The sequence below is a fragment of the Osmia bicornis genome, chromosome 9 (genome assembly GCF_907164935.1).
Source record: "Osmia bicornis bicornis chromosome 9, iOsmBic2.1, whole genome shotgun sequence".
NCBI lineage: Eukaryota > Metazoa > Arthropoda > Insecta > Hymenoptera > Megachilidae > Osmia > Osmia bicornis.
In genome coordinates this window covers 4628139-4654482 of record NC_060224.1, presented here as the reverse complement: position 1 = coordinate 4654482, position 26344 = coordinate 4628139, and the positions used below count along the sequence as shown (strand labels likewise).

The window sequence follows — 26344 nt, the reverse complement described above, 5'->3', positions numbered from 1 at the left end:
ATATCAGAAATTCTTACCCCCAATAGAAACGAAACCTTTCAATTAATCCTTTCATTGCAATATTATTTAACAATTGCAGAAATAATTATTTTTTTAAAATTTGATCTATTTGGTTAGTGAATTTTCCTCCCATCCAGACAATGTAAAACTTTGTTACATGGAAAAGGAACAAATAAAAAATTTTTCTAATTAATATTTATGTAGAAATTATTCTATATTTTATTTCATAATGTAATATACGTTGCCACATGGGTGGAATAGAAATGTAAGGGTTGAACGAATAATTTCGTTAATTGGAGTGGTATTCCTTGTTCACCTTTTTCGTTCAAGTAATATTTCTGATTAAAGACAATGCATATTACGAACTTGGAATTTAACGATGAAGCTAGAAATTGGGTTAGAAGTGGAGTAATATTTTAAAATGTCGCAGTACGCTCAAATTAGACAGTGTTTGTCTTTCATTTGTTGCCAGTGTAAAGAAACCTTGGGTCACGGCGGACGATCAATCTGCACTGGAGACAAATTGATCAAAGTCGAGGTTAAAGTATAATTTTATTAACCGACCAGTCTCGATCCAGGGTAGATGTATTTTGTAACCACTTCCATGATGAAACTTGAATCGTACAATATTGATTATAGTAGTTATAATTCAATAATTTATTTATTAGAAAGTCATACAATACTTTTACAACGAGTTAAAATAGCTTTGAGAAATCATATGATATTTTCAGTAGTATAACCACATGTAATATCAGACAAACAGTAATATTGGATGAGCAATAGAATAATATGGAATAAATCAAAATTTTTCGTGTCTTCTCAAAAAATCGAAATTGAGAAAGTATCAATTTTTCATAAAATTAAACATTTATAGCTTTTGCAATAATAAAATAAATCAGAGAATGTGTCAGGGTCTTTGCAACTTAAAAAATCGAAATATCGACCATGAATCTAATATTGTCTCTCTGGTGTCACTCGGACAACGATTTCACATTGAAAGGCAGACGTCGAAGCGAAGGACTGCCAAGAGTTCTAAAAAAAAAAAGGAGAGAAAAATCCTGGAACAAGGATAGACCCGAACGTTATCTCGTCATACTCGAGCAGGTATGGAGATGAGTGCCCTCTTTTCGCCCTAATTCCTTTCAATCCTGCCCCAGACTATCTCGACCAACGTAATCGAACCTCATTTATATTTCTGAACGTGCTCAGTCGCTGAGAATCTGAAAACGTTTAATAACTCTGATGAATGTTAATGTTTCTCGGGTCACTTTTATCTGCACCTTCAGACAGTGACAAAACCATTAAATTTATGATCAATACGTGTTTGCTATCAACATTCCATTGAAAGTTCGTTCATGATGGATCACTTCTTTTTTCATAAAAAATAACATAGAACGTTAAATTATTATTAACATTCTAAGAATAATTAAATTAGTTTCAAAGTGTCGTGACAAAATAGCGAAAGATCGTTTAGCAAACGATTCCGAATAAGTGCGATTTTTCAGGATCGTTTGTCGGCCATGATACCTATCGTTATTCCTCGAAACCGGAAGTGGTGTCCCGGATTACGGAGCGTTTCTCCGTTCGTGGTAAACATCTTTTATTAAGTGCACGTTGCGCTCCGTTGGCGCGTCAATTTTTCAAAGCACCCTCGAGTTCTTTGTCTTCGCGTCTCCATCTAACTATAACGATAAGCGCACGTGGCAGGGAGGGTAGGGGGGCGATTAATCGTTCCATCATCGTTGGGGATGGTCTCGACTCTGCGACAATGGCGGAAAGGGAACTCCTTTTACCATCTCTCCCTCTGCGTGTCCTCGAAGATAAAACGATTCACGCTTCTTCTCGAGCATCGAATCGTTCATGTTATATTTTTAAGTATTTATACAAATTAAGAAAAAGAAAATATCAAATATCTTTCTATCTCGCTCGTTATATTTAATAAATAAATACCATTACTAACGAAATATCTCTTTTTGTTTCAGGTTGTGCATTCGTAAAACTCTCGTCACATCAAGAAGCGCTAGCGGCGATTAATTCTTTACACGGTAGCCAAACTATGCCGGTGAGTACTATTTCAATTATTTGCACAAAATACAACATATATTCTATTAACTTATAGAAAAATAGATCAATAATAAAAAATTCGTTGCACCGTGAACTGCGATTAAAAATGAATGACAAGACAAGAGGGTTAAACGACGTAACGTAAACAGCCCTGTGCCTCCATCAGGGACGAAGTTGAGGGAACGAAGGAAACGGGAATAAATGCGCATAGAATTAAGACGGTAAATGGAGTTGAGAATAATATAAACGGGCGGGAGCGCGTTGCAGATTCATGGATGGCCATTCTACGGAGCGGGTAAAGCGGTACAGGGTGGACAGCCGTAGTAATGACTGTCGTGCCTGCAAACAGCCCTTGCCTGCAATCTAATGACTGACCAAACAGAAATCTGCATAACACTTGGCGAAGTGTGGCTCGCCTCCTTCTCCGACGTTGAATCTCCCTCGTACCCCTTCCGTCAAACCGCCAAACTTTCTCGGCTTTCGGGTACGACCAGGAATTCCCAGTTGTAATTGAATTGTCAGCGAGTTTCGTCCGGGATTCCACCTGCTGATTGGGGAAAGTTCGTAAAGCCGCTTGCCGAACTTGACCATACAGCATTCCTCATCCTAAACCGTACTTCCCTCTGTCGTTAGCGTCCCGCGCAGTCGTTCATTGACGTTTATCGACATATCGAAGTTCGGGACACTTGTTTATTAGCATTACGGTTAATGGTGCCGGCTTGACGGCTAACGATGAAACATCGGTTTAGTAGCTGCCGATGATCGATGAGAGAATACAGTGACAGAGCGAGAATTACGGAACATGTTTGATGGCAATTTAGCTCGTCCTCTTCCGACTTCCGCGTTCGATGCTGTTACTACTCCATCATGAATTCTCGCTCGTAAGTTAGTCTTTCGTATTTTCTTCGTGTTTCCTGGTAAATCATTTGGGCATCTAGTTCAATTATTTTCTAAGTATCCACAGGGACACTTATTCTATTATTCCTAATGCAATTACTAAACGATAGGAATCTTTGTTAGTTCATCGCAAATCTTTAGAATTTCATCAAATGGAATAGGAATATTTTCATTTTCTACAATACAATTATTAAACGATAGTAATCTCTGATAGTTCGTCGCAAAACTTTAGAATTTCATGAAATGCAAGGTATATTTTCATTTTCTACGTTTATTTTATAAATCGATACATACGATGTATGTCCTTTCTATCTCCATCGAAGAGAAACCATTTTCTAAAAGCATTAATCCCTTTCGAAATCCCACTTAGCTTTCCAATACCGCTTTAACAAACTCAGCGTATCAAAAATTGTGTACAGAATACAAAGGATATAAAATTGAAGGACTTCATAGCCGCGCGTACGGTACGATTCGTTTTACGGTGATTACAAAGAAACGAGTGCATGGAAGTACGAGGAACGTTGAAAGTCCATATACACCCGATATTTTCCAGCGTATCCGGCAATTGTTTCGACGTCCATCGGTACAAGGGAAAAAAGCGAAAAAAAAAGAAAGAGAAAGAGAAGAGCAGAGAGAACATCGTGTGTGTTTTCCAATATCAACGAGGGATTTCCGTTCCGTGTGACGCGTGCGTGAAATCAGCGGGTTGGTGTTGAAGGGTTAGGGCGGGGACAGATGCGAGGCTGTTACGTGAATATTACTCGTTACAACGCTCTAATCTAATAGCGAAATACAGGGAGAAATTGTGGGACACGGAAGGGGGGGAACTTTAGGATCGTGCCAGGGACTATTTGCCCTTAAAAGAGAAACTGACATGCCGTTGAACGTAATATGCAGATCGCTTAATTATCACAGCGAATTATGCAAATCTTGACACGAACGTTACGAGATTTCATCGCGTAACCATCGAGCGATTCGGGACCGCGAAAACGGAGGACGAGTCACGCAGTTTGCCGTTTCATTACGACCATTCTGGATTTATTAGCCCTCCCAGAAACGTTCATAGTAATTGACGAAACGTTACGTCGGCTAGACTTGTAAAACTGAAATCATGCGTGCTCTGATTCTAAAGCTTTAACCTCGTTTATCAGAAAAGCTCCTCCTTTTAAATCTTTTTATATTTTTTTTTCATTTTAGTAGAATTAATTCTTCTTTTTTGTTGAATAAGAGATTCGAATATAGAAGTTTGTTGAAATCTCGTAACGTTAAAAGATATGGTATCACGCTTATTGCTCTGTGCAATTGAAGGCGACCTAAGAACATCCTATTTCCTGGAACCTTGAGAAAAGAATCTTTCGACGGAAGCGTTCCTTATAACACACAGCAAACGATATCGCAGCGCCCTAAGGGTAATTCGATTTGACTGCGCTCACTCTAGTTTCTCTCGACATGCCACCATCTTCAATTTCTCCTTCTATTTTCTCTACGTTTCTCTACGTACACGGATAGGTATTTGCGTTTACACGTTGACGCGTGAATATGAAATTGAGATATAGATTTGTGGGCTGGTATCGTAATATCCATCGTGTTGCTATAAATAATATTCTGCACCTTTACTGTTCCCAGAATCAATTAAATTTCTTTGACGTTCATTAACGTCTTCTGTTCATAATTATATCAGCGATGTATTTGATCGATTTCGAAACATGAAAAGTCTGATATAATTTCATGACAGAAAAGTATTACAAAATGGCACTTATGGTATATCAATTTCAAGCTTCAAGTTTCGTGATAATGATTGTATAAATTCTTTATTAATATTCCTGATACAAAATGGCAGGTTGCGGATTGCAACGAACAATAAATTAAACCACGTTAATTTCTATCACTGCACGATTCTGAACTTGAATTTCCATTTCCATTTTTACCTAATGATTTTTTAATATTACAATCGATTAGTAATTTAATTACAACTGATTCAAACAAAACAATCATAATCACAGAACAGGAAAATGTTTGTTAATCCTTCTGAGAAGAAAAAAGTGTAAGGCATATTTCCATTTATGTACACACATTAAACCAATCAAATATTTTCCTATTTGATCTCCACGCAAAACGTTCGTCAGAGAGTTTGCTTGCATAAGGGGTAGCCGATTAAGTGGTACGATGATACAGTATGTAGGTACTAGGGATGCTGGAGGATACACGGTAACTGGTAGCAAGACGAAAACGTTCGGCTCGAGGAAGGTCCTTGTGATGATTAAGGTCTGTTAAACCAGGAGATGCTCGTGTTGCGTTGGATCCTCGTAGATATGAGGGATCTGCGGGAGTATTCCAAGGACTCTCCAAATCGGAGGAGACGTTGCAACGGTAGACAGAAGGGACCGTAACGGAGGAAAATCTCGAGCTTCGCCCTTGTCGAGGTTCTCGATACAGGTCCTTCTGAAACGCACCTCAGAAATACTTTTCTCAAAATCTCCGCTTTACGACGGATACGACAATAGCAAAACCGAAAAACTTGTCGAATACACGTTCCATTCTTGAAGATTCTTTTGTTCGGGTAAATATCAGGCTTACCAATTTAGTTTCTTTAGAAATACTCGTGTGAAATGTGGAACGTCTTCTGAAAATATGAAAATCATAATATTCTAAATAATCTAAAATCAATGCTAAATAATAAAAAAAGCATTCAAAAGTCTAATCTTGATATCGTCTACCTGCAAGAACAGTTTAGTTCTCCTTATTCTCCATTTGGAGTTTATTATCGTACCATTTGCGAAATTGCTACCTTGATGGTAGAACTTGAATTGCGAGCAACAGAGATGTTTGATATCGTGACTATCGCAAAGATCAGCGATAGAATACATAGAAACTTAACTGATGTTGTTAGTTTGAACATGTGTATAAATCTTGTTAAGATAGCAATAGGAATTTTTGAATTTTTGAATTTTAATTACTTTTACAAAAGCCTGGAATGAACAGAGTAAAGCAGTATTTTTTTGTATCATGGTATAAAAGAGAAATCTTTATTTATACTCTCGTGTTAACGTCATATATCAAGGATTATAAGGTTTATTGTGTCGGATAGGGAGACAATATTTCTTCGTGTCGAGTGTTGCGGTTAATATCTCCCTGCGTCAATACCGTTGTTTTTCTTCGAACTGGAAACAAGCAGCCTGAAGTTCCAGAAATATTTTTCACTTCGGATTCAGCAACCGTGTAATGTGATTTACGTTGCTCGAATAGACGACGCATCCGCCCCGTTGACTCCATCGCGTAACATTTCCACGGTATTCGTTCAAGCTTAATGATAACATAAAAGTATCGATACCGTGATAATCAAATTGTTTAATAAATGATTATTTTCAGAAATTGTTGAACCAGAATTATATTTATAATGTAACCGCGCTGAAATTAATTAATTTCTTAATCTTTTAATTAACTTTGTATTTGGAAGGCTCCACATCAATATTGCCAGCAATTTGTTATAAATTTCAAACTGATATTATTATTAAAAGTTACATTAGGACGGTTCGGGAAAGGAGGAAGGATAAGTATCGTTTGTTCAGGATCTGTTAATAGGATCATAAATAATGTTATCTACCAACCCCCAGGAGTCCTATCTCTTAGAAACCAGTTAAGGTTAAAAAGTTTCTACCATTTTTCATATCCACAATTAACTCAAAATGTTGAAAATATTCATTAGTACATTAGTACAAATTAGTGTCATTAGTACAAAGTCTTAATTAATTGAGTGCTATTGGTGCTGGCATTTTACAGATAAATAGTGTACCCATAAATTTAAATTTTAAACCAAAATAATTGCCTCTTAAAAATACATAAAAATTGCACTAATTACAAAAGTTCTCTCACACCTCAAGATGGTTCAAACAATAAAAATAGTATTTTTCAAAAGAAATCGTACATTAAAGCTCGAAATGGTCCCTTCCAAAATCAATCGTTTCTCCGTGAAAAAATGCGGCATTTACATTTATATTATAGAGGAGCAATATTCTCTGGGGGTTGCAGCGTAGCGGTTCAATTTCGAAATCATAGCGTGGCATCAACTGATCGATCATTAAAGCAAGGTTATTACCGTGAAAAATTGCTAGCCACGGCGCGCGAATTCCCTGATCATTTTTTTTTCTTCCTCCTTTTTTTTTTGTTTTTCCGTGGAAGCTCATCGAGCCGTATAATACGGTTTACTCTACTCGAATTGACAGCATGTTCGCGCGTCACAGGTCGGCCAATATTTCTCCAGGGGCTCAATATTTCTGCGGAGGTTCGCGGTGGGTCTCCGACGGTATGTCACCCATGGAATTCGAACAAGCCGGCCTCACGCGTAGTTATGCCTTTCGAAGCGTGTGACATTTCTTGTCACGCCTCGCGACACGCTCGCGAACCCTCCCCGTCGCGTGCACCTCGTTCAACCCCCGTAGCTCTGCCAACTCCTGAAATGTCTCGTAATAAAAGCAAACCTACGGTAGAAGTGTTTTGCCACGGTGCCAACTGAAACGTGCCGGAGACGTAACGCAGTCGTTTCCAGCGCAGGAATTTTAAATAACGTTTACTCCCGTTTTTATTTTCCACGCCAGCCCTGCGGCGCTGCGAAATTAAGTGCTAGAAATAAAAAGATATATTTCTCCCTGAAACAAAGGGAAATTTGAAGAACGTCTTGTTTCTTGCACTCCTCGTTTCTATGATCTGTGACATTTTCTTTGAAATATATCTTTTTTCTTATCTGTGTTTCAAGAATTGAACGATAACTCTTAATTTTTAGACTGCGGACCATGGAGAGAGCCCCAATTTTAATTTAATTCTGTATTTTATTTCATTCTCTTTTAATCAGTGTTAATACGAATGATTTTAAATTATATTATCACGAATAAAAATAAGAGATCGGTAATTATTTTCTAAAGAAAAATGTCAAGTTTCTCTATCGGAATTGCAATTTCACGTTTCCCGACAATGGGATCCGAAGACAAAGCAACGCGAGTCGAAGTATCTGTTTACACGCGTCGAAATGAAGAAACTTTCATGAAGGAATTCGATTCTTAAACGGGTGCTTTTGAAGGAACGTTGACACGGCCGATTAGGTAGGCGAACTTTCCAAGTTCTCGGCGTAGAGGGTAGTAGCAGAGGAATCGTGTGTTGTAGGTGGACGTAACATCAGCAACAGGAGTGGCCCTCGAGCCAGGGCGGATGTTCCTTTCTGTTTCGAGGAAGCGAGCGAAAAGTGGATGGAAGGAAATTGTCTCTGCATTAACGGAGGCTCGGAAACTGCTTCCAACATTTAATTAAAGACATTCCCTGAGTAATTCCCTCGGCGGCCTCGTAATTGCATTGCTTTTATCTCCGGTACAACTGTTACTTGTTTGCCGAGTCTTTCGTATCGGGAGTCAGAACGGGATACCGAATCCCGTGGGTAAGAAAATAGTACACCGAAAGAGAAAGAAAAGCGATCAAATATGAGACGCGGAGACTCCTCGATACCCATTCTATTCTTGATACGACTTAAAAGATAACTGTTCCTCAGAAACGATTCTTAATGTCCCTGTTATCTTGATTAAATTTAAATTGGAGCGAATGAATGTTGGTAGGCTTCCGTTTAAAAATAGACGTCTCGGTTAACTTTGAACATAGCGTGACCAGCAGAACTATTGTGGTGAGTTTTAACGAGCGAGAATTAAAAGATAACAGGTAGGATTTACGTCCGCGGGGATTGATTGCTCTTCAAATTGACGAAGCTACCCCTCGTTATTAAGGAACCCCTCTTACCAAAATATCCTTGACGAGACTCCGCCGGGAACTGATATTGGCATTTAAGTAGAATCGACATCCTTGCCTCTGACGTTTCACCCCTTACTTGAAATTTCCTCCCTGTTGACGTTTATTTGTTTGCCGATGAAGAATATTATCGGCGCGAAATAAACGTCGGAATAGGTGCAATATTTTTCTGGCATAATCGAACTTAATATTTGAAACGTAGAAATAATTTCTCTTTGGTTGTAATTGTGAATGAGTTAAAGGGTTGAATATTTTCGAGCTGGTTATTCTTTCGATAGCAAATCAAAGTCTCGAACTTGTAATTTGAAATGTATCGATGGATTGGATAGTTTGGAGGTATCCTTCGGTACCGAGATTCGACAGAGAATCGTATGGACAAGAGGCAATCGACGTTCCTGCCGGTCCTGTGGCTCCAGTTGTATCTATTGAAATTACCAGCTGGCGAATTGGCAAGTGTGATGGTGCGGCTAACGGCACAGCCTCCAATCAGTAGGTAATTGCTTCATTCTGTTGCCAGGTTCGCTGCAATATCGCGGTTCTGTGAATCGAACCTTCACTTTCAAAGACTCTACCACCCTCAAAGGACCGTGGACTTTTTGTTTCATTTCTTTGGTACCCAGTGAAAAGTGTGGATTTGAATGAAACATGAAATTACGTGATCTCTTTTATCGGTACATTTATGGCAAATATATAATAAATGCATTGAAACCATTTTCAATATAAAACATTTTATAGATATTAAAATAACTGGTTTGGTAAACTTATTAAATTCATATTTAATTTTTAATATTAACCCCTTGGGCTCTAAGTGTACTTTTTAATTTATTTTCTAAATTATAAGGTCTGAAAAACAACATTTAATGAGTTGATACGTACTGCATTTTATTTTTTTTTTTACAAAAAAATAATTATAATTATTTACATAAAAAGTTCAGACCTCGTAGAATTAATTTCATCATGAAATTTTTAACAGGTTACATATATTTCAAACAATTTGCCTCTTCATAACACATATTGTTACTAATTAAATCTATCAAAGCAAATGTACCTAAATTTTCTATTTGATAAACTCAGCATAATTCAGTCGTTTGAAAAACTTTATCGAAACAAACGATTGCTTTTGTTGATAAGATCCTCCTACGAATCGACTCGTTGATGGCGCTTTAATACGACAAAGGTCTGGTAAAAACGATACTTGATCGTACAAAATACCCAGACGGTATGGCATAATGTGACGGAGGAGCTTATGTCCGTAACTGTAATAAGACCTTGCGCTTTTGTGTGACGGATTTTAAAGAGACAAGCTAAAAGGCAAAGTGTACAAATATAACGAGCCGTCGAGCAGAGGCTTCAAATGTTCTCTACGTGATATCGCTTCGGCTGGCTTTTTCTTTTCGCGTGTAGTTCAGAACGTTGGATCGGAATTAATGAACCGTAATCCCCCAATAATGAGGCTTCGGCTTCACTGGCTCTGATACGACCTCGCCACCCCTTCTTACCCTCTTCTATCCTCGCCACGGTATATCGATGTACATATATGCCCGTGTAAATGTCACATACGCTACATGACTTAGCGGGTTGTCGGTTCACAGAGAGAGGGAGAGGAGAGATAGAAAGAGATGGCCTTCCAACGCTTCGAGGCTGTCGACGCGAGACAAATTATTTTCCTCAACAACACGCGTCGATGCTTTTCACCGCGTATAACGAGTTGTTCGAGCGGCTTTGCCCGTAGAGAGAATACAAAATGTCGCTTCGCAACCCCTCCAACCCCTCTTTGCGGCCGTTCTACAGACTGCCGATATTTTTCCTAGCTTTACGAAGGAACGTCCCTGAATATTTTTCCCGTTCGAATTTGACCGTCGCCAATGACCTCGATATTCCATTTTACTACATCCACTGCAGGTATTTTGTTGGATTTTATTTAAACCAAAGAGTTTTTGGATTTTATTTAGAACAAATCTTGATGGTTTAAACTCTTCCAATTTGGCACGAAGTAATACCAGTTATAAAGGCATAAAAATTCAAGGTTCAGCTCGAGTTATTTAAAGAAAATTAATAATATTAAGAGCAACAATATCGTTCGTAAGATTTTATGCGAAAACTTTCTGAAAACGCTACCGCTAAAACGATAATCGCTATTAATACGTTCCACGATGTAATACTTTTTAAAGGAACGCGGTCTAATTTAAGATAATCTTAGGCTCAGTTTCAGGGTTGTCACGAACACAAGGCAAGTGGAAGAACACCTACGAGTTTTGCGGCGTGCTCTTGATATTAGTTACAGTAATGTGGAAAGTTGTATCCAACCATGAAACCCGCGTAACTTTTATGCCTTGTAAACTGGTGGCCGGATGCTGGTTTCCTTGAAAATGTACCGGTTATACACGCGTTTGCCCTTATTCGAGTTGGCTGTAAAGCGAAACTTTTTAATAATTGCCAGCCAACCGTACCTCCCGTTTTTAACCTGTAAGCCGTGTTCGAACACAATTCAACGAGCACCGATTGTATTCGACGTTCATACGCGTGACCAACAGTAAAATGGTGCTCCGTGTAAAATGCTAATGAAAATGTCTCGCATCGGTACCGATAAAAAATATCCCCCGTTTAAAAGCTTTTAACGTATCCCGTGAATTTAGTGGAGCATTAATCTGTTTGATCTTTATTCTTCTTGATTCATATTATAATGGCGAAAGTGCGTGACATGCAAACGGCACGTTTGAAAGGGTACTTTTAATATTTAATACTTAACGTCCAAAGATTGCTTAGTATACATTTTTAAAAATTAGAGAATTAATTTTTATAATCGTTTTGAAATTATTAAATTTTTATTTCACATTAGTTATAATTTTTTCTAGTAAAGTATTTTGGTATGCTGAAAAAGCACAGAACTGGTAGGAAAAATATTTCCATTTTTCTCATCAAAAGAGTCTGATTCCATAAACAAATTGATTTGGTCCTGGTCTATACGTTTTTGTACGAGCTCGTTTTGTCAACGCTATCCGACGATCGGTCTATTAGAGGAAACTTTAAAAAAAAAAAGTCCTCGTAAAAAGTTCTACCAATTTCGTTTCCGCGCACACCCAGCTCGTATACCTTTGACAACAGCTTCAAAATGTTCGACAGAAAAATAGTAAAAGCAAAAGCGGTCTTTATAGCCAGCACGATATCCGCTATACAGCCGGGCAGTATCGATGACACTGCATGTGAAATCGTCTCTGGTTATAATGCCGATTCCTGGATCATCCCTTTCCATTCAATGTTTAACGCTCGCGTGTGAACGCATCGGCTGCCGCGTATCTTTTCAATGCACGGACACGTACGACTATGATTTAGAATAGAATAGCCTGTTTTAATACCAGCCGTGTATAATTTATACCATTTTGAGGGCAAAAAATGAAGTATTATTATTATTAAATATTTTATACGTCAAATGAGGTTTAGCTTAATTATTCATAAATATTTGATCACCTTCAGATTATTAGAGGAATAACAATTTTTAATTCAACTTTGACCACTGTTTCTGTCGCATAAGAAAAGTCAGAAGTGGTGGAAGTTTGAAATTAAAAAATAATATTTCTGAAGGAAAGCTAGGAGGGTAAGGAGGATACAGTAGAATAAGTGAAAAGGGAATAATAGGAAGGGAAGAAAGCAAGGGGATGAACCATGCAAAATCGCGTGACAAGAATGTAGAATTTCCAGGAAGCATGTCAACGGGTTACAATATTACCATCGTTATATAAACTCAGACACGCCCGGCATTTGCATTGATGACGTGAATATAATATATCACCAGAAGCTCGAAAGCTGAGCTTTTCTCCACAGTCACAATGGCCACTGGCCACCTGTTGCCTTTCCATTTATATTTTAGACGCGGTAAGAACGTCCTCGCCTTACGTATCCTCCTAAGAGTCTCGAAAAGCAGCGTCTTTTCGCATCGAGAAATAATTCTCTTCCTTGTACAATCATGATTTTAGATCAAAATCAAGAGTAATCAGGATAAAATTGGCACACGTGTTAAGTGCAAACGAATCACTCTATGAGAGAATTAATTTCTAGCAAGTATAATGAGGAAGATGGCTACTAGTTTCTTTGATAATTACGCCCGTTGTCGAAACGGTGTTATTATCGAATTTCGTACGTGTTATAAATTCATAAAGGACGAGAAACGCGTACGCGGTCACGGAGAAAATGCGGGATTCTAGAAAATTATGCGGCTTTACGTCGGCGACGGTAATCCCCTTGCTACAGCGCCGCTTCGTCTCATGGAAATTACGAACCGTCACGTCTGACAGGAGTATCTGATCCTACGCTTCAGTCGCGCTTGTCATAGCAAGGCAATTTACATTGCGAGCAACTTAATTTTGACACGATAAATCGTGACTTATCATAATAAATTGATCAAATTTCTTCAGATCATTTTTCCATTCGTTGTATGTATTTCTGGTCAAACATAATTTCAGTCTAACGAATGCATCAAACAATGAAATTTCTGTGTGACAACGAATGGATACGTATTTCGTCTCGTTAATTGTAACAAATAATGACCATTGAAATGCTATTGTTTCAGGGTGCGTCATCCAGCGTAGTGGTAAAGTTTGCAGATACTGAGAAAGACAGACAAGTAAGACGCATGCAGCAAATGGCCGGGAACATGAGCCTCCTTAACCCTTTCGTCTTCAATCAGTTCGGCGCTTACGGCGCTTATGCCCAGGTGGGTCGCATTACCGTTAATGGCTCTCGCGTTACCACATTACCGTCTAGTTGTCCTCGTTATCGTGAATCACAATCTGTAATAGGTTCTGTCTTGTTAAAAATGACCGACGATACTCGATATTCTCCCCTTTACTTTTTCAACTAGTTCAAAACATTTCCTTCCTATTTCTATATATTTCTTTTATATCCTTCAATATTTCTAAAGTTTTACTAATGAAGTTACACTTGTTTTTAATTTTTTAATGCATAAAGTTTAATGATACATTAATTTCAAGATACGTAAAGATAGGTAGATATTTATGAAACAATTAAACAATTTAATCGGAGTACAGCTCTTTGAATGTGTTTTCGACATATAAGTTCTATTTACAGCAGCAAGCAGCCCTCATGGCTGCCGCAACGGCACAAGGGACGTACATCAACCCGATGGCGGCGTTGGCCGCTGGACAATTGCCGCACGCGTTAAATGGCATACCAAACCCCATCGTCCCGCCGACTTCCGGTACGTTTTTCCTTCTTTCAACACTCTATCGACGTATTTCGCACGCCGTGCGAAACATAAGTTAACACTTTAACGGCCACGGTATCATGTAACTTCAATTTTCATCTCTGAAAAGGGCACAAACCCTTCGGATAAACCAGTAATATTATATAATGGAAAAATATTTGCCTATATAATAGAAAATGTTATTAAAAAATAATTTTACATTTTATGAAATGCTATGCCGTTAAAATGTTAAAATATTTAGCTAAGTATCCGCATGTCGATCCAAAAATTATTCGTCTCTTGAAACTATTACATGTACTAAGGGATCAGCTAGATGTTCGATCAGCAGAAAAATCAAGGGGCACGCGAAGTATCGAACTGAAAAGCCTTCCATACGTCCGCGCACGTACACTTTGTCGTGGAATTGCTCGGTTTCCATGGCGCGAAACTCTTTCTTTATCTTGCCCCTTTTATCCTGCCCTTCCGTTTATTTCTCATGGACTTCGCGGCAACGGTAGAGTACAGTCGGTTGCCTTATAACTGGCTCATAAATCAATACAACATTTTCACCGAGCGTGACTCGGGCGAAAGATATTGCCGGTACTGGGAAACTTTATCGAAGGCTCGTCGAAGAAGGAAAAAGAGGCGAAAGCAGTACCGTTTCTCTGGCACTTTTCTTTTTTTTCCCCCCGTCCCCGCCTTCTCTGGTTTGCCAACGCAATAAGAGAGAGCGAAGTAGCACAGACAAGTAAAAGTAAGCACGGAAATCGGCTCTCCGCAAGCGTTCTGGTATACGTCGAGTCTCGTCGAGCGAAAGGTAATACCGTTTGATAGGGAAATAATATTTTATTTCTTCTCCGCCTACTCCTGGTTCTCTACTCCACCTTCCTGTCCCACAGATTACCGAGACTCTGCGCTTTTATTCCTTAGGAAACGACGTCATCGTACCTGCCTCTGCGGATTTTTCCACGCGTACCGGCTCGATCGTATAAAACGATTCCTTTGAAATCATTCCTCAAGAGTTTCACGTACAATTGTTTTTCTTTTAATAGCTTTATTAATCATTTTTAATTAAAGAGAACATTTTTTGAAATATTTTAGTATAAAATTAGTTAGCTTAATTTGCAATTGTATGGAATTCGAAAATTTATTTAGCTTTAAATTCGATCGGTCTTGAAAAATGAAAAAGTAACAAATAAGAAGAATAGAAGAGCCCTAATGTTCGATCCACATCACTGATCCTAAATCATCTTACGAGAATCGATTCGCTTTGAAATGGAATCATTAACTCTGTGTAACATCAATTCTGCTGCGAGTCATTATTAGCCGTAAGATCGGATTAACAATTTCAGCAATCCGTAGATCATATGATCCCTCAAACGCGTAGCAAGGTATACGGATCATTCGCAAACCAGTTCTAACGTCCTTCCAATTATACCGTATATACCGTAAATATATAGGGCAAATTGGTTGACAGGATGTACAGAAGGCAACTGGCCGAGCGTAAGCATTCCCGATCCGATACCTTGCACCACGAGGGTGACCGAGGTCGGTGTTGTAAGAGCAAGAGGGTAACCGGTGTGTACTGATCAGGTTTGCTCGTAGGTACCGGTACAGGGCAGCCGGTTAACGGTGCGATACCGTCGTTACCGTCGCCAACGATGCCCAATTTCAACATGGCTGCACAAACACCGAACGGTCAACCAACAGGTTCGGATCCTGGCGTCTACACCAACGGGATACATACCTATGGGGGACGTGAGTATCAACTCAGGCGCAGTGTGCCGCCCCTGCGCAATGCTCGGCCAATCGACGCTGGACTTTATTATTCCGCGTTTCCGACCAGAACCAAGTAACCTCGCCCCAAAACGAGCGCAACGATACCTTTTCATATCAGTCTTGGACAAATTTTTTAAATCACCCGAATATGGGTACGCGAGAACAAAACAGGGATATGTCGAGAATTATTTCGTACTCCCGATGGTTTTATAGAATACCTGGAATTGTTTTGTATAGCCTGGAAGAAATTTCTGATAATATTAAATTTATCTGGGGGATTAACGTTGATTGCCACAGGGTATAAGCAATTTAATTTAGTCGAATAATTAACTCTTTCATTACTATGGTGGCTCATCGCGAAATAATCATTGTACTTATTATTAAAGCGTTTAGGTTTTGAAAGCGTTTACAAAAAAGATTTGACACAAGTTTGACAAAATTTGGTTCATTTACTTTTGGTGAATTTAATATAATTGAATGGAAAATAATTAAAATTAAAGCTTAAGTAACACTAATACTATAGTAATGATGCAAAATAGCAAGTAGAATGCTTAAACTGAAGAATTAGATGATTGTATCATAAGCATGCAGTAGTAGGTATAGCGCGTCTGACCATACGCGGATTTTTCTACTGTGACAGTGAAACGAGTCAATAATACCTCCGTCGTACCGTCTACGGTTACTTCTACTGCAGCATTGAACATGTCCATTGCAATTCTTTAATAGTAGAAATAATTTTGTTGATTTATAATATAAAAATGCGTAATTTTCAATAATTTAAAAGAAAATTATAACAGTCATAGGACACCTACCGAAATTTCATAGAGGCCTAACGAAATTATAAGAATGTTCAAACGTTTCTTTGCTATAATTTACGCAATTAGCTATGTTTATAATTTATAATAACCCAAGATTACATTATCAACACATTTGATCGCAACTTTATCTCGCGTATATCGGGTTAAATCGAACCAATGAGGTATCAAAGAATGCACGATACCATGGAATATCGATTGGTCAGTATTGCGACAGGGGCCTTAGATGTAGGTCCGTTCCTGATAAGAGCTGAGCTTACTGAAGTGTAGATGGCCTCCATCTGTCCATTCCAGCACAAGCGCTGCCCAATGGGGAGGCGGCACTCCAGCATGCCGCCGCGTATCCTGGAATGCAACCCTTCCCCGGTGTCGGTAAGTTCTTTTTTCTTCTCTCCTCTTTATATTTTCTCTTTCTTCCCCATTTACTTCTTCCCCTCGTCTTATCGAGGATTCCGTCAAGTCATCGCATCTGCAGCGAGTTTTCACGGAACGCGGATTCGTATAGCGAGGAAGCTGGCCTCGAAAGAGCGATCCAAATCGGATTCTGTAATGAGTTTCGGGCCGGAAAATTGAATCAGAATTATTGCGTCGCTATTCCATCAAGATATTATCGGGAATTGTTATCGTGTATACTGAATTTGCTTACCTTTCGATCATCCACGAGTTTTCGATTCGAGGCTATCCCAACGATGCGATAGTAGAACGTTTATTCGATCGTGCCGTGGAAAGCTCGTGGAATGGTGATTTACTCTCGGCTCGATAAAGCTTCAGGTGGACGATATTTTACTTGAAACAAATTGCCGTTGAAAGATCACCCTCTGTTTCTCAGTTTGAACTCTTGTTTCGACGTTGATTGCAGAGGAAAATCGGAAAGAACGTTCGAATTTTAATATTGCTTTTATCCGAGCACTCGAGCACTTAACTCTCTTGAAATATAAAAAAAGAAAAATAAAGATCAAAAGAAGGAAAATTCGATTCGCGTTTCTGGCTGTTGCATGCAACTATGGTCGCATGTGTACATTTATATACGTGTATATATAAATGTATATACACACAAATACAAGAACACGGATATCTCTCATCATTATCACCATTAAATATTTATTATATATATATATTTAGAAGTGTCGCGTCAACGTATCGTTTATATATAATGCTTCTGGTGTGCTGCTACAGTGTATTATCAATGTTCCTTTAAATATATATGTACGTCGTGTACATTGTAACATTTTTCAACGTGTAACGTGCATGTTCACCAAAACGCACGCAGACAACAAGACCGTATAACCTGGAGTGTCCGGCTAGGTTTGAACGATGTTACATCAAAGTGCAACGCACCGGCAGAAATGATAATCCAATAACCAGCATCGAAATGGACGATCCCGTTTCACAGATATAATCAACGTGTACAGAACGTAACTATACTTCGAACTGGTCCCGTTCACCGTTAGCAATTAACGCATGGGGGCGGTTTGAAGAATTCTCTGTCGCCAACGGTTAAATTAATAACGGAGCCATTCGAACCGAGTTTCATAACAAGTCTCATTGCCGCGTCTCATTATCGGTTGCGAAAGCATCGGACCGTGAGAACCGTGCCCGGAATAATTATTATTTTAACGTGTCTACGTACTTGGTCTTTTTTCGTTCATTGCCGATGGAAATTTTTCTTCTATGTATATTACACAGTAGATGAGTGTAACTTTGAGTGCAAAGTCAAAATAAAATAAAAATTTTTATTATAGAAATGAAAGGGGAACTCGGATTAATTTTTTAAATCGTGGCAGAGATTTCTTAATGAAAAGGGTTGAAAAATGAACATTTTATAAAGGATTAAATATAATGAATGTAATAGTATAGCGATTCCCAGGAAATTGATAAAAATTCATCAAATTTAAAGAATAAAATTCCTACATACATAGCAGAACGGATTTCCTGTATTTGGCAAAGACTCGAAAAACGATATAGATATTCCTTTCTCTGTGTATTTTCGCGCAGTGTACACAGAGGATGGAGATGAGCGAGTGGGGAAAAAAGCAATCCGAAATATCCTGTGTCTTTCTATCCGGTCGGACGGTAACCGATGTATGATGGTGTATTTATTTCATACGGCAAACGTCGGACCATCGCGTTGCAGCGGAACCTCCGGTAACGTCAATCGGAATATATTAAAGCGATGTTTGCACGGAAATAATTAATTTCCAAGCGAAAATTCAACTCCTCTGATCTGAGAGCGAACGGTCGAACCCCTTCATCCCCCAATAATCGCTCAACTCAACGTTTATCCGTCACAAACAAATATCAATCGCGCGCGTTTTAAATATTTGCCAAGGTATAATTAATGCCTCTATAATTGCTTTCCACTGATATTAGTGTCCGTAAAGCGTTTGTTCATTCGATGAAATTTATAGTTTGTCGGATGTTTAAGTGTGAAATTATTTTTCATTTTTTGATTCTTACAAAGAGAATTCCTTTTATCTTATTTCCCCTGTAGATTTATTATTTTTCGAGGTATTCATTTAATTTTAATTACGATTCCATCTCGCGTGTATAGAACTTGGACAATCGTAGCCGTACGTGTCGCGTTCGTAACGAGACGAAATGCCACACTTTGAAGGGATATCCCGTGTCGGTTAATGTTGATAATACCTGATAGGAGCGTTACGAAGTACAAAAGTATCGTGTTAAAAGTCGCGGAACTATGAGAACGTTGAGATTGGAATACCCTTGACGAGTGAAACACCTCAACGAATGCGTATACGGGGGCCAGCGCGGAAAAGGATTTCCTCATTTCGGTTTTCGTTTGCTTTTCAACTCGCTTGTTGGCCAAAACCGCTTCTCATTAACGAACCTAGCTTGAAAACGCATCGTATTTTAGGAAACTCGTATCGTCGAGCAAACATTATTCCATTTCTTCTTTTCCTTTTTTGGAAATTTCATTCAAAGGCTTACGATATTTTCATGATCGTTAACGTTGCTGTTTATTGTACCGTCTGAAAGAAATTTATTGAAAATAAATTATAATCAATAAAATTTCTGTCGAAGCGACGCTTGAGATCGTTCGTTTAGTGTTAAGCTTTTTAAATGTATATTTGTTATTTAAAAAGAAAAACACTGACGACCACGAGAAGTTGTACTTGACGGATGCGAGATAGAAACAAATATCAGCATGCGATTCGTGTTTAGATGTGGACACATCATGATGTATCTGTTATTTGTTATTGTCGCAGCTTATCCCGCCGTCTACGGCCAGTTTCCTCAAGCTATACCTCAACCGATGACCGCCGTGGCACCCACGCAAAGGGAAGGTAAGTACAAAACACTCATCAACGTCTAACTGTTGACTGTAAACACGAACGATTGTAGTCCCGAGATTGTAGATCCAATATCCCAAATACGTCCAGACACGAGTTTATCCTTCGTCGTTGCGTCGCAACTTGATTCGACCGATCGTTGGGAAAATTCACGTTATATGCTGCGTGGAAAACTCGTTAACGCGAAAAAAAAATGGCCTTTTCAATGCTAGAAAATGGTACATTCATAGAGAGAGAGTGAAAAAAATAAAAAGGAAAGAATAATAAAATAGCAAATGAAAGCTACAATTCTTTTCGTTATCACGCTCGGCGCCGCACACACACGACGAATCTCTTTTGATTCCACCACGTACGGTTGCAGTCTTTTTTAGTTTAATCATAGCTGCAAAAGCGAAGGATGACCTACAATCGTTGATGAATTTTCATGTAACTGCGATATTTCGACTTTCCAATACTGCGAACAATGGCGGGTTTCTTCGTTCCGGAAACGGCCACGAGAATCGTCTCTCTCTTTCTCTCGCCTCGTGTTTCGTTCGTTAATTACTACCGTGATAACGAATGAATGAACCTGGAATGTTTCGTATTTGGCAAATCTGGAAACTGGTCCTTCGTTTTTCCCCCGGTGCAATCTTGCCAGTCGCGTTCGGACCTTCCTTTGGTCGAACAGGGGTGAAGGATCACGATTAATTAAGCTGATTGACTCGAATTGCGAGCGTAAGATTAATTGGGTTCGACGTGAAACGCGAGGCGCACGGTCGAGAGAACGAATCGTTCGTCAACGTTATCTTTGAAAAGAAGAAGGGAAGAAAAAAGAAGGAGAATCGGGGTAGAAGATGGCGAATAAACGGGTAAAAAGGGAGGGCGAGCCGAGCCAGCGCCTAATTGCAATTAACAACTCGCCATTATTAGAATATACGACGCCTAACAATGAGATAATGCAAATAAAACGAAAGTTTTAATTACTTTGCCGCTACGCCTGCCGGCGATCCGTTGTTACATCGTAGGATAATAGGAAGTTTACCGCGACAGAGTTCCTCCTTCCTGTTCGGAGTTCCATCAACTCTCTTGCTCGCTCTCCTTTATTGACGCTTCTCCTACTTTTCTATCGAACGCACACTATTTCGTCGATACGCATACGGTTCGTATAATGTGTTAGGCTCGTTTTTTAACAATTTTGCTGCAACCAAAATCATGATCATATAGGTTTATTGTGTCACTTTTTAAAATGTGTATACCGTTGTTTTCTGGAGACTTGAAATTGTGGAAATTACACCAAGTGACAAGTAATTATTATCCAAGTTTAATTCTGTAAAATGGGGTCCTTTTTGGTGGATATTGTTAAAAGGCTGTGTCTGTCTGGGGTAAAAACTTGGAAACATGGAAAATTTGATAAGAGTCACATTCCTCTTAAGACTCATGGAAGCTAGGTATTCATATTTCATGAAATTTTTTCTTTTTATGAAATCGAAGACGACGCGACGACACTAACAAAAGGAACATATATCATTTACTAAGTCATCATTGCATGACATATCAATTTCGTATTCAATAATGCTTCGTTCAACATTCTTGCTTCTTTGATCTGTTATTAATGTTTTATCCGTGTTACTCTGTTCTCTTGATCGATTATTGTGCCATAAAGTTTCGAGTGTACCACGGAAACTCTACGTTCTTTAGATGGATTACTTCGGTGTGTCATCGTTGCACTCAGTGTCACTTTATTTAGCTGTGTTCAATGTTTTGCTGTCGACTAATCTTGATCATTGTTTTATAATATGATCAATTTACGTCGATATCAAATGTACAGAGTGTTCATTTATTATAAATAATATGTATAACTTTGTTCGTGCTTACATATATTAATGAAATTTCGCTGTATGTATTTAATTGTATAATATCTGTATTAAATTTCATAGATGTATCTTCTCTTGAACTTAACAAAGAACATGAAATGATAAGTAAAGGCAAAATTTTACTTAAGATATGATGATACTGTGCAAGAAATATTTTTCTATATTAATGGAATTATAATTTATAGAGTATTCGTCGTAATTATACTAATTAATCTCCATTTAAAGAAATTACGGAATTTAAGCCAGAAAATTCATCAAGATTCAAAAAAATTACTTTAATTAACTCTCAGATGGTCATTTAATTAAATGACAATTTCAATTTAATTTGATACTCTATTCCTTTTAATATTACATTTTAGTGTATAAAATCTATGTATAATTAAGAACTAATTCAAGGACTAGTTAAAAAATTAATAATCTTACGACGAGTACTCCACAGAAAATTACATACATATAAAAGCTCGAATTACTCGGATAAAAAAAAAATAAAATAGAAATTGTCCAACTGATAAGCATCAATTCCGACGGATTTCTATCTTAACGTTTTAGTCTGGCCGTTGATAATTCTCCGTGAGACTTGGGGAAAGTGTTGCTTTCATTAAATTCGCATGCACGTCCCGCTGGTGGGGCCAATTAGAGAGTCGAAAACCAATTTCAGGATCAACGATCGCACGGCACGACGACGTGGTTGAATTTATGGCTCGTTCTTCGTGATTCCGGCGTCCACCGCAATTCCTTCTCCATTCTCCCCTTTCGCCGGCAACCGGAAACCGTCGACACCGGCTCTAATTTGGGTTTCACGTGACAACTACGATCGAGTTATTACCGAGACGTAGTCGGTGCTCACGAAAAGAAAGAACATTTGTCATTCTTTGTACTAACCACGAGACACGTTTTGTTACACGTTAAAAGCGTCGCGTTTGTTTTCTCCCGACTGTTAAAAAACTTTGACAAAGGAGACACGAAATGAAACACGTAACGTTGTTCCGTGAAATTGGGTGTAAAAGCTCTTTGTTAAAACGCGATGCTATCATACTTTACTGTTTAAATCTAAATCAGATGTTACGGTTATTTTTATATACCCTTCCTATTGAAACTTCAGACAAATTACTATTGTTTTTTTTCTCAATTATCAATTTGGAAGATAAATTCAAATTTTACAGAATATTTCTGTAAATTAAGAATTGTATTTTTTATACGTTTCAAGAAAACTACCCTTAGAGTTACTTATCATTTTGAAACCTTCAGGGTAGTAAAATTCATTCAATAAAAACTAAGAATTTCTTCATTTTTTAATAAAATTCGCAGTAGAAATGTTTGATAAAATAAATTTCGTTACTTTGAAGACGGGCCGGGTATACATTGAAATGTACATTTCATGAGTCATTGATCTCTTGATTGTGATACGTGGCTGAACGTAACTTTAACGATCCCGAAGTTTCCATCAAAGTGTCGTAAAGATGAATCTCGCTATCAATTGTAAAAGTCAGGTTAATCGAGGATCGCTTCGGAAGTGGTACCGTAGAGTAGGTAAAATCGAGTGGGAGCCACAAAATGAACGGGATCCCGTAATCGTTCGCGGAACTGGAAACGGACAATTACCCTCTTTGCGGTAATTCGACAAGGCGACGGACGGTTCGCGAGAGCGTAGAAATGACAGAGAGAGAAAGAAAGATAGGGGTTGAATCTCGCCCAAAGAACGAACGAGTCGCGATGAGTAGCATCTTAAAAGTTGAGTGGCAGCCATCTCATTACTTAAATGCGTCCGTTATTCGAGAAGCGTTGGCCAAGAGAACAGAACTTTCCACGGTCATAATCGTCGCTAATTGACGTCGGAGTTATAAAGTTCAGTGAAATTAGCTAAATCCTTATTTGGACTCTCGTTATCCCGACCCCCGTTCGCTTTAGACTTCTTCCGTTAGACTTTTCTCAAACGCTTCTATTAATCGTCGGTGTCTTTGCGTTTCTGACACGTACAAGAATTTTTCCATGCCCGACGAAAGCTGTGAAATGAAAACGGAGAAGGAGTTGCGTTTCATTTAGAATGTTTAAGAAATATACAGGGTGTCTTCTTTTTTTATTTCAGAAATAAATCAAAATTGTCTGCGAAATCCTAACGAAACTCGAGGTTTGCGTCGAAAATGAACTCTTTTTCATTCCCAATGATAATGAGATTCAAATAATTGAATTTTAATGAGTTTCCACGCAACGTATCATTCATTTTCATTCAACTAACGCGGCAACAAGATGACGGATCAACATGTCTGACGATCTCATGTAAAGTGTCGCACCATCGTAATCAGCATCATCACTACTATTCACTATAACCCTTCTATCCATTTGCATTCATTTAAAAAAAAAAAAGAACCCTTCACCTCGCTCGTCATTGTGTTGTGAGTCCCAGTGTTGTGTGTTTGTATATTTGAAAGTATAAATACTCAACGTTATTTGATTCGCGAGAAAACTCATTGTCGTATTGGACATCATCGTGACATTCTAATCATTACTCTCTTCGTCGACAATTTCATACCTCTACCGAATCCAACCTCCATTTTAATTCTCCTACAATCCTGATTAAATTTAACGGACTTTCGGAGTCTTTTGGCTCTCAATAAGGATACATTTGAGTGCAATATGGGTTTCTATAGTTAAAAAGATAAGTGGGAAGGGGAAAGTCTCTCATTTGTGTTTTGAGAAAAATGAGAGAGAATCAAGGAGAGCTTTGGAAGAGACCAGTCTAGAATCTCTTAGCCTCACACTTGGACAAATAACGCGAGAATTAATCAGTTAACTGGTAATTACTCTCAGCATAGCGTTCAATTGCAAATTTTACTCTCAAATGAAGATATACTTTAAAGCACAAGTCAGAACGCTTGCAGTCCGCTTCCAAATACACTTCCAAATCATTTGAAAAATAATTCCAGTTCGTTTAAAGATCCATCACTCATCCATCTCTTGTCCACTTTTGATCCACTTGCATTTTCACCAAGGAATACTTACCTTCCTTTATCCATCCTTTCATTCATTTGCATTTCATTTAGCCTAAACGTGTTCCCAATGTTAAGTTACAACACCTGTTCCATTCAAATCATCCATCATGCGAATCATTAGATATCATCCTTTACGATTTCCGTGCGACGAGAGAGAAATCAGATTGTCATTGAAAAACGGTCACGTGTCTTCATCTTCATTCATCAAAAAAAGAAAACGCATCCAGACGAGAATCGGGAAGAACGAGAAGTGAGAGCAAAATGTGTTGGCTCTCGTGTCGCGTACGAATCATTAACTAATACCGAAGAGAACGAAACTCATCCAGAAAACTAACATTCTAACTTGAGTATTATACTTCAAGTTTAGATGTTTAGATGTGCTCTGATTTATATGGTAGGATGCTCTATCTCAGGACCCGAGGGCTGCAACCTGTTCATCTACCACCTGCCTCAGGATTTCGGAGACACTGAGCTAATGCAGATGTTCGTCCCGTTTGGCAACGTCATATCGTCCAAGGTTTTCATCGACCGGGCCACCAACCAGAGCAAATGCTTCGGTAAGTGTGTCATTTCCGTGAAACAGTCCGAGTGTGGCCCGGAAGAGGGAAACGAACAGGTAGACACTGATCGACGGTGAGATCATCGAAAGGTAGGGCGTAAGGATCAAGATGGATATCAATCGTTTCGACGCTGACTGGTTGGCTGACCAGTCGAAACGAAGTTATTTCTTGTCAGATTACTATGATAACGATTTATCTATGGATTCTATGGGTTTCTTGATTTTTAGTTCAATTTTTTTCTGTTTACTGGTACATCATTGTAATGTGAAATTCAGGTTGCCAAAATTCCAGCATTTAATGCTCACTTTTATTTAATTTTTCTTGTAAAATTTGTGTACAAAAGTTGATTCTACCTTTTATAACGCACTGTAAATTCTTCGTTGAATATCAATACTCGGCTCAACTCAAATGAAAGCTGGAAGCCTTTTTTGGTCAAACGAACGGGACCGAAACAGAAAAGGCTGAAAGAGCTGGCAACAGACGCTTTGATTAATCGTAACCAGGATGAATGCGCGAATATGGTCGCGGATAATTGGACGACTGCGTTCGTTCGTATTCTTCTTAGACTGTTCATTCGTAACAAGCACGATTAATATTTTCCCCTCTGTCGATGTCGAACACGTGAATTTCGTCGTTGAAAGAACCATCATATAGTGGTGGGCCATATAGAACGGGGTACCTAATCGTCTTCTCTAACTATGGTAGAACGAATGAATTTTTAATAAGGTGGTTTCAAAATAATTTTCGATTCTAATATTCAGAATAATTCAAAAATAAAAATAAGCTTCAAAAACTAAACAGAGCCTGACGTTACAAGTATCTCAGACAAACTAAATCTTAGCTATAACTTCGTAAATCTTCATTAAAAATATTTATAAAAATCCTGGTTGTTACTCCAAACTTACCTGAATATAAGTCCAAAACGCCATATAAATTCCTAAACGTGTATTCTTTCATTTTTCACATGGTGTAAGAATTTGAAAATAATAATATAGCGCTTTAAACGTTATTTAGAAAAGCAATAGGTACATTATAATTCATTATGGTACTCCGATTATTTCCTTAAAATCCAATAACGGAGAGATTTC

The 26344-nt window shown here is 38.3% G+C and overlaps 1 protein-coding gene across 16 annotated transcripts in view; it reads left to right on the top strand.

Moving 5' to 3' along the window:
* The window catches only part of LOC114883124 (CUGBP Elav-like family member 4), a 398832-nt gene that overhangs the window by 369964 nt on the left and 2524 nt on the right, over positions 1 to 26344 (top strand). For 11 of the 16 annotated variants that reach the window (XM_029200588.2, XM_029200593.2, XM_046287029.1 and 8 more), the window contains 7 exons: positions 1983 to 2062; positions 13316 to 13459; positions 13834 to 13963; positions 15542 to 15706; positions 16813 to 16914; positions 19770 to 19847; positions 25095 to 25253. In XM_029200588.2, the coding sequence (XP_029056421.1) occupies positions 1983 to 2062; positions 13316 to 13459; positions 13834 to 13963; positions 15542 to 15706; positions 16813 to 16914; positions 19770 to 19847; positions 25095 to 25253 (858 nt within the window). The remainder of the gene's footprint in view (positions 1 to 1982; positions 2063 to 13315; positions 13460 to 13833; positions 13964 to 15541; positions 15707 to 16812; positions 16915 to 19769; positions 19848 to 25094; positions 25254 to 26344) is intronic. The other 5 variants (XM_029200583.2, XM_029200584.2, XM_029200586.2 and 2 more) reach the window with 5 other exon arrangements.